Source organism: Trichechus manatus, unplaced genomic scaffold (assembly GCF_000243295.1).
Source record: "Trichechus manatus latirostris isolate Lorelei unplaced genomic scaffold, TriManLat1.0 scaffold00029, whole genome shotgun sequence".
NCBI lineage: Eukaryota > Metazoa > Chordata > Mammalia > Sirenia > Trichechidae > Trichechus > Trichechus manatus.
The window spans coordinates 1,359,105-1,369,380 of record NW_004443965.1 but is presented as its reverse complement, the minus strand read 5'-3'; the positions used below and the strand labels follow the sequence as shown (position 1 = coordinate 1,369,380).

Here is a 10,276-nt window from a genome sequence, read left to right as displayed (position 1 = left end):
GCATCTGTAGACATTTTTGATTACAAGAGACAGAAAACCCATCAAACTAGACTCATACTGAAAAAGAATATTACTGGATCATGTGCCTGAAGAATCCAGATATAAACAACAAAAATAAAACACAAAACCACAGGCCTCTTACTTTCAGAGAAGTTAAGTTATAAATATAGAAAAAAGGCTAGAATGAAGCCTGTGGTACTTGACTGAAATTGAATATATCAGTGCAAGCTCATGTTTTTAATACATATAGAAAGATAGACTAGAAAGGTATAGATGTGTGTGTATACATACATCTACTTCCTAGTTATGTTTGTTGAGAGAGCCTAGGAGCCACGTCACTCCAACAACAAAACATATACCTAGTACCCAGACCTTGGGTTCTAAATGCTATGCTACACAAAAAGGAACAAAGGCTCCTTAGAGAAATGACTGTTTCCAGGGATGAGGCTGGGAAAATATAAGATGATCTTTGAAGTCCTCAAAGATTAATGGTAACATGTCAAAAAGACAAAAGATCTGGCTGGAAGGGGTTCCCACTGGCCAAATTTGGGGTAGTTTGAGCATCAAAACCTCACTGAATAAAATAAAAATCAGTGGTGCCCGGCTACTACTACTGACCATTTTGACTAGGATCACAACAAAGGCTCCTGGACAGAGCAGGAAAAAAACTGAAAAACAAAAAATCAGATTCACAAAAAAGGCCAGACTTACTGGTCTGACTACTGCCCTAAGACACCCTTCCAAACTGGAATGGAAGCCACTCCCAGACCACCTTTCAGCCAAACCATAGACGGGCTCATAACACTGAGAGGAACATGCTCCTCAGAACAATCAATTATATGAGATCAAAAGGGCAACATTTGCCCGAAAGCAAAGATGAGAAGGCAGAAAGGGGTAGAAAATCAGGAGGAAGGAAACAGGAAACCTAGGATGGAAATGTGGAGAGTGCTGACACATTGTGGGGAATGAATACAATGTCATGGAATACTTTATGTACAAACTATCGAATTGGAAACCGCTCTAAACTTAAAAATAAAATAAAAATCCATGCGTCCATCTGATACAAATGAGTGAATGAATGAACAGGGGAGAAGGAAAAACTCTTTCTATAGCAGAAAGCCAAGAAATAAATGGAGAAGGAAGGATAAAATTAGAAAATATCCACGTGGCAACCAACATAATAAAAAAAATTATTTGGATTATCAATCATGTGCAAACTAGTGCATGAAAGTATAAGGACAAGGGGATATTTACTCTCGTCTCAAAGTATGTCTCCATAGGTTAATAATTACAAACGGAAAATCAGTAATTCTACAGTGGAGAAGCACCACCTTAACCAAGTTAAAGTTATAGTTAAAATTACCAATAACTGGACAAATCATCATCATGTGCCTCCTAAAATGACACACTGAGGAAACATAAAATTACTTCCATGTTATTCCTGCCAAATATGCATAACCTGAATCTAATCATGAGGAAACATCACACAAGCTCAAACTATAGGACATTCTACAAAATCACTGGCTTGCATTCAACAAAACTGTAAGGTAAAGAAAGATGAAGACAAACTGAGGACCTGTTCAGATTAAAGGATACAAAAGAGAGATGACAGCTGAATGCAACAAATGATCTTGAATTTTCTTTTGTTATAAAGGATATTACTGGGACAACTGGCAAAATCTGAAAAAAATCTATAGATTAGGAAATAATATTATATCAATGATTATTTCCTTATTTTGATCATTGTACTGTGGTTATGATAATGTCTTTGTTTTTAGGAAACACACACTTAAGTATTTAGGTATAAAGGGTCATAATGTCTGTAACTTATACTCAAATGCTTCAGGGAAAAATATGTATGTAGAAACAAAATAATTAAGCAAATGTGGTAAAATACTAACACTTGGGGAATCTGGGTAAAGAGTATATAGGAATTCTTTGTATTATTCTTGCAACTTTTTTGTAAATCTAAAGTTACTTCAGAATAAACATGTAAATGAATACAACAACTTGAAAACAGCAAAAACAAAAAACAAAATGAACTACTTTAATACACTTCCCTGAGGAGTCAGAGACTTACTCTATTGATACAAAATGAAAAGTGCTTATACTATTAAATATGAAAAGGAAGTCTAAAGAGCATGGAATTCATAATACAGATGAGTTGTCACTACAACATAATCAGTGATATTTGGAGGAAAAATCCTTCCTGAATACTTCTTGCTCCTGTTTCACAGAGGCACCATGTTTTTGCTAGAATGTTACTTTTTCTTGTTTTCCTAATCAATCATTTTCAGAGGAATGCTTTCTCTTTGCATATTCAGGATGATGTCCCCTTTCTCTTTCTAAAGAGAAAACGATTAGCCTCCCTCCCACTTCTTTCTCTGTTCAGACACACTGAGTGAGGTGAGATGTATCCACACGTGGTGCATATTAACAGAGGAGACTGCTTTCAGTGTTATTACCTGCCTACATGTGTGCTGGTCCAATGTCAATTTCAGATTGACTGTTGGATAACATTTTTATGTGTACAACTCCTAGCCTAATTCCTAATGTTTCTCAGGCTTTAAGATAATGCCGAGCTGCTGACCTGCTATAGTACATTCTTCTACTCACAGTGCTTGGCTCTATGAAATCCTGGAGAGATGGAGTAACAAACAAACCCAAACACACCAGAATGCACTGCTACCAGAGTTCTTCTGATTTCTGTCTTTAATACTCTTTACTTGAGTAATATATCCCTGAGGTACAATGCCCCATCCTCAATATCAACCCTGTCCGTATTCCTAAGTGGACTTTTGAAGAAGTAGTCTCTGGATAAGTGCATAAAAGGAGGTACTGACGGGAACCAGGCAGTAGTGGGCACGACCTGCACTCAGGCTGCCTGCAGTGAGCAGTACAGGTATGACTGGCTGAGCTGACAGTGAGGACAGAGAAAAGGGTCTTCCTGCTTCTAGGTGGGAAGGCTTACATAGTCAAGACCAGCCACTGATTGTGCTTTTTAATTTAGTTTCTTCAGCATGCAGATATTGAAAATTCTTTCCAGATTCTGGCAATAGGAAGACTGTCAGTTTAAGTTTTCAGTTATGAAAAAAAAAAAAAATTCTGCTACATACTTAAGGGTATTTTAATAGAAGATGAAAGCAGTGTATCTTGAACTGCTAGCCAGGTGTCATTTTAAAGTGAAATCTTGAATGACCTGGTTAAGGCCAATAGAAAGAAGCAAAAAGAAATGTAGACTCTTCAAAAGCATATAAGCAAACTAAAAGAATTTTGGAGAGAGTATGCACATTAAAACATATTATCTGGAAAAACAGTGTCTTAGAAAGAAGATTTGTTGAAATGACAAAGTCCACTGAAGACACAAATGGAAGCAACATCATAATTATGTCCACCCCAAATAATTTCATTCAGTCGTTTAAACCCATTTAATAATTTCATTCATTATTTAAACTGAAGAGGCAGGTAATATAAATTAATCATGTTGTTTTTCTCTAAAAATATGATAATTACTATCTACTTAACTGAGAAGACTTCTGCCTTAGAATAGTATGAGCAACGGATTTAGGATGATTCTTGCTATACCACACACACCTCACTTTTAATTTTCCTGAAGTTTAAATTAATCTTAATCAATGGATCAGTTTTATGCATTAAGGCCACTGCCAACCAAGGAAGGTGCCTTTGTGCTGTGCACATTAGTGAAAGGCGTCCCTTCTGGGAAGATGCCTATAGGCTTCACAGATAGAACGTAGGCTGTATTTCAGCCCTCTACTGACTCTTTTGGCCCAGGCACCTTTGAGCAGTACACAGACTACCCAAATGTACACAGTAGTCCTCTCTCACATATTAAGGAACTCAAGGTTTCAAAGTCCAGGACTATATTAATTTTAAAACTGATAGCTTAATTTTTAACTCGTGCATATATTTATGTGACATTATTATGAAAAACATATTTGGGTGGTCAAACCATTGCCAAAAAACATGTAAAGAAAATGCTCAGGATTTCAGGCACATAAATAGGATGTCCTACAATAGCAATTTTGCTCACAGGCACAAGGCAAATGATGTGCACTTGCTTCCTGAAGTAGTAAGAGAGCAAACCTTGGTGTAACTAGCACAGCAAATACAATCATATAACTTGGATTCCTCGGAGAGATTAATCTTATCTGCAGACTTAGTGATTATATAGTTAAGGTAGAAATTCGAGCCATTTTTAGAATAAATATAGACTACTATATTCCTACTGCAGTATACTTAAACCATAATATTTCTGTATTTTTAAAAGTCTGTTAATCTACACAACGCATGTCTACATTAGAACTTCAAGTGAAATAAACTACATATTTCCAAGAAATATGTATATCTTTCTAAAACTATATACAAACTTCCTTTTTGAATAATTATTTTAAAAAAGTTAATATAATTTACTGTATGGATTTCAAAAATAACTGTTATTGTTAGATATTACAAATTGCAAAAAAAAATTCAAAATATATATACTCACTGAATTGGCATTTGTTGGGTTTGGCCAAGGTCTGCCACCACCTGGACCCCTACAAGACAATATGATAAAATAATTTTTAACCTATGCTTTGAATGGTTAACAATAAGCAATAACAAATCCTAAAATATTAATATTTCTAATTCAGTTACCATAAAGTTCAGCACCAAAATTATTTTTTACATTTATTTTCATAGTTTTTTAAATTTCTTAAATCAAATGTTTTTTATTCCATTAAACAGCTTTCTTCCTAAATCAAACCACTTTTAGTAAGCTTTTATTTTAATATCAAGTTTGGTTATTATAATAAGCACTAAAAGTAGTAATCATCACAGTGTGGTAATTATATCCATATATCTAAATCATTATAAAAACACACTTTTACAGTAAAAAGCACTGATTATGAAATAAATATAAATAATTTTTTACATCAATATGTGTCAACTGTATCTGATTAAAAATGAGATTATTTTAAAAATGTGTGTGTGTATATAAACTGATTACTCTTATCAGGTTACAAATACACACATGTACATAACAGGGACATAAAAAGTTGCCTTTTTTTCAAAAATCACATCTATACTTAAAGAATATTATACGTGTTACTTTATATACCTATATATTAATCTATCTGCCAGTGCCATTGATGATTTAGTTACTATAAAATAAAGGAACCATATTTCTTGTTTTCATAATTTTAGGTCAAGAGAGTGGCCAGTGTAAATCTTGGAAAAAGCAGGAGGTAATGTATGCCAATATTTTACCAGATTTTAGGGCTGAGGAGAAAGTTTTGTACTCCATAATTTACAAAGATATAAAGATTTTTAAACAAAATTAGTGTCCAATTAAACAAAAAAGGTCATTTGTCCTGAAGCTTTAGGACAAAGCACACCTGAACACATACTGCCTGATGACAAGCAGACTGCTTCAGTTGGTCCTCTGTAATTAGGGTCGTTCAAAATTCCCTCTTCTCTAATAACTAAGACAATGAAAACTTTTAATTAAAAAAATTTTTTTTCTCTGGTTCTCATTCTAAAGTTCTCAATGTTAGGCAAAAAAGTTGTTCAACTTAGTTATTATATTACTCATGTTTGCTTGAATATTTAGAACTATTTTTAATTTTCTTTTGGGTTTCTTGAGTGGTGTAAACTGCACAGTAAGACATGACTCCTGTCCTTAGGCTCTATTAGGGATACTAAAGTGGTATTTTTCCCAATCTGGCTTGAGGAATAGAAGGGAAGGTAAGATTTCCCGAAGTGACCTGGCCAAACTATCACACAGGGAGAAGGTGAGGGGAGTTTATGTTGTCTATGGAAACTGCTGCCTCTCCAAGATTGACATTATTTTAATTATTTTACAATTAGTTACTGGAATACTTTAGAAAGACGATGTTACACGCAAGAATCAATGCCCTCATGGACAGAAACTAAAATAAAACATAGGATATGTGCTGATCATGTAAAACATTTGGTCAGTAAGACCTACCCACATGGTTTGTTTGATGATAAGTAAAACACAGTAGAGAAAAACAGAATATTGGGAAACATTTATCTTCAGACAACATAAAAAATATACCATGTTCAAATCATGGCAAAAATTTGTATACAATTATGTTATGTAGATAATGATCACATAAGTTTGAAATATTATGTCTAAGCAAGGGCTGTATGAATAAAATGTATTAAAATAATATAAAACAATAACGTTTATGCATTTTGATTGTTTGATAACCACCAATATATGTATTTTATATTCAACTGTATTATGTTACAATAGAATAAATATTAATAATTCACATTGATAGATAAATTTCCCCTAACATTACCATTGTCTTTGAAACAGTTTAAATTCACCAATAGCACTGAATGAAGTGGGGATTGTAACAGTGAGTAGTTCTATTAGAACAACTACTTAAGCTCAGTAACTTCCACTTCTTTTGAGGCCCATCAGAGTTATCAACAAAGTATTCTTAATTTTCAATGAAAACTTCTATCTAAGTATAGTCTGAATTAGAATCAGGTTAGCCTCATATAAACATAAAGAGAAAAATGGAATTTAAAAGAAGTCTGTATTTTTTGGTAAGGGTTTATGCATATGATGAAATCAAAGCAGCAATGACTACCAAACAGAAAAAATAAAAATAAAAAAATTGATTAATTAATCCTTTAATTAATCCGGGATTGATTAATCCTTTAATTAATCTGGGATTAATTAATCCTTTATTTTATTTCAAGATAATAAGTACACAAACTTTATAGTTCTTGGGGATATTATATAGAGCAAGAAGACCCTTTAAAATCTTTTTGTACTCCTAGTTTCTGTAAGACAGCAAAGTATCAAAATTGAATTAGAAATGCTTTAATGCTGAATTCTAAATTCTTTGGAAATTTGTAGTTAATATAGAAACATATCACTATTCAAGATTTCTTCTAAAAATAATCTCTAATGCATTTGAAAGCATTTACATTGTGTCAATATTTTGTAAATTCTACTTTAAACTATTTAAATTAATATTAATAATTCATATTAGAATATTTATTTATATTAAACTTTTATTTTTAAAGATATTAATTATAGGAACAGTAAAAGTATACTTAAAATTTTTTTGTGTAATTTATCCTGTGTTTAGAGCATGGAAATATAAGATTATATCAGAATAACCATTCATTTTGGAGGAAGCCAGTATTTTTTAGCAGCAAAATCATCAAAATTTTGTTGCAAATGGTTTATGCTGCAGTACAGTGATAAAGCTGCCAGTTGAAAACACAGTATCTAGTTACTTTAATGACCAGGGTTGGATATTTTTAATCACTGATAATTTCATGGCAAATAATAAAAACATGACAAGCTAAAGAAAAATGAACAAGATATCATTCTCCAGCAGGTCTGCCCTGACCCACCATACACAAATATTTTAGACTGTTAAAGATAAGACACAGCTCAAGGTAACACCATTCTAATGTCTTTTCCTTTGATTTTTAAGTTGTCCAGCATGTAAACATATGACAGGACGAAAGCCACAAACACATCGCAGTTAGAAACACTTGTTTTTCACACAGTAAGACTTATTTTGTTTCAAAGATGATTAAATTTTGAAGTGAACTTCAATAAAGCCTATTCTATTGAGCACAATGCAGATAATGTGTTTCATTTTTTTATGTCTCTTGAAATTCACTTTTGCTTTGTTGGGGCCAATATCGATATAAGAAGAATTTTCTCTGGTGGTATCTTCCACTGTATAGAACTTTCCCTGCTATAAGGTTTATACAGCTAAATATTTACATTTTCATTGTCCTTCGAGGAATACTAATTTATAGAAATTTAAAATTGGTATAAGGCTCCAAATAAAAGGCAATGGTAACAAATCACAGAAATTTGAGTCTGTAAGGTCTAGAAGTTTGTCAAGCCTTTACATATTTGCTAGATAAATAGCAAAGTATTACGTAATGGAAAATAATTAAAAGTACCTGAGTACACTTAAATAAGAAATCCAAACTCAAATATCAACAAAAATAATCATTTAAAATTTTCAACCATATTTTTGATCTCCCTGGCACAGTGGTTAAGAGCTTAGCGGCTCTTAGCGGCTCTTAGCGGCTAACCGAAAGGTCAGTAGTTCGAATCCACCAGCCGCTCCTTGGAAACCCAAAGGAGCAGTTCTACTCTGTCCTATAGGGTCTCTTTGAGTGGGAATTGACTCAAGGGCAACGGGTTTGGTTTGGTTTTAGTCTAGGGATTAAATGTACCCATACGCATATGTTTAACTACATGTGAAAATGGAAGTAGACAATTTTAAGCATCAGTTTGAGTCTCCCAATGGTCACGTAAAATTTTTTTTTTTTTCTCCCTACTGGCAAAAACAGGTTGATTTAAAGTTGACTACACAGTTAATATAATGCAGAGTTTTGTACAGAATGACATTAGATACATTCTTAATATTTAATGATAATTCTGGGTTGATCATAGTATTCAAAACGTATCTCATATCTGCTGCATTTTAAAGTGAGAATCCCAGGTAGGTAAATTTTAAACGTATCTCCATTCTACAGGTAAGAGTTTCAGCCTTTGACATAAACACAAAATATTATTCACTATTTTCTGTAGTAACCATAATAAAAGGCTAAGCCTTTGAGGAATTTAAGAAGAATCAGACTTCATGTCTATTTTTACTTTAAAAGTAAAGAGACATGATAGGAAAATGTGAACTACTTTTTCCCTTGTCTGTTAGTTTTAAGTCTGGATGGTACCTGCCTATTAACCTATTTTCTATTTTTGGCAAAATGGCTTTTCATGAAAATAGTTTTGAAAACTTAAAAAAATCCCTTTGTACATCAAAAGAGCTTTTATCATAGCATATTTTCCATGTCATTAATTGATGGCAGAGTTGTTTAATTTGACATGTAGGTAACCAAGACGTGGACTGACAGAAAGTATACTGAGAAGACTGGCCGTAACCCCATGTGGAACACTCATTATTTCTGGTGAGCTTTCTTTAGGCCACATCATGGGACTGATCCTATGGTGAATTAATGAACATTACTAACCAGCACCTGAGATATATGGGATTTTGAAGGGAAGTTGGATAATGAAAAATAAATAAAAATTCCCTAACAAATGTTATTATATTGAGTGATAGAAACAAACTACTTCCTTTGGATTTGAAAAGGCTTTTTCAGTAAAAACCTTAAGCTTATTCCTTTTCTAAATGCACCACAAATTTCCAAAAGAAAAATCATCCTATACCAAGGAAAACTTTAATGCAGAAGTCACTACTAGAGTGAATTCTTCCTGTGATAACAGTGGTCTCGACAAAGCAAAAGTGAAGACACGTATATATTTATAAGCATTAAAAACTCCAGTCTTAGTAATCGCTATGTATCTGCTAAAATCGGGTTAAAGATACTCAATTATCTACTTCTCTAGTTCAGTCCTGGTCATGGTGTCAGCACCTGTACACGGACTATATGCTTATTTGTGATGGCTTAGACCAATAAAATATGAAAATAAAAAAGAAAAACAGGCTAGAAGTTGACATTTATGGTACCTGAAAATGGAAAAAAAAAAAAAATAGAAGTTGCAAAAGAAGGAAGAAAAGCACAGAGACTATGTCGTGAAAATGAAGCAAACACTATAGCTCATGTTTATACTACCTGGAGATTTAGGAACTCAAACTGTTTTACAAACTAATATTGTTTTAGTAGACAGAAAATACAACACTTTACTGAACAGGATAATACAATATTTTGCTTACATGTTCATTCCAGGCATTCCAGGGCCACCTAAAGCATTCAGTGGGGGTCTCATTGCACCTCCATAGTTCTGTAATGATAACCAAGGGTCAGACTACCACAAAACAAAAAAACAAAACCAAAGAGGAGGGGGGAAAGAAAGGAGAGCAGGTTAATAATTTCCCTACATAACCCCTCATTGGATAAGGCCTGTGCAATTCATTCTCTGAAGGTTCCACTCTTGTACTTTTGCTACTATTTTAACAATTACTTTGGTTTGTGTCTTTTAAAAACTATGTGACTATGTATTGGAACGGGTTAAATGATTAAGGTATAGCTGCAATTATACTATTCAACATGTATTTATTAATTTTCCAATGTCTGGACAATAGTGAACTACCACTGGAACATGTTATTAAGGTATAGCTGCAATTATAATATTCAACATGTGGTTATAAATTTCCTAATGTCTGGACAACAGTGAACTTTTTCAAAGACAACATTCATAAATCTCAAACTGTTTTTAAAGGAAAGATTTAGTCAA

General features: G+C 33.1%; 1 protein-coding gene across 1 annotated transcript in view; it reads right to left on the bottom strand.

Moving 5' to 3' along the window:
* Positions 1–10,276, bottom strand: part of SSBP2 (single stranded DNA binding protein 2) — a 319,116-nt gene that overhangs the window by 34,125 nt on the left and 274,715 nt on the right. Inside the window, exons 10-11 of the mRNA XM_004374454.2 lie at positions 9,756–9,847; positions 4,508–4,556 (exon numbers count right to left, since the gene is read on the bottom strand). Coding sequence (XP_004374511.1) covers positions 4,508–4,556; positions 9,756–9,847 — 141 coding nt within the window. The remainder of the gene's footprint in view (positions 1–4,507; positions 4,557–9,755; positions 9,848–10,276) is intronic.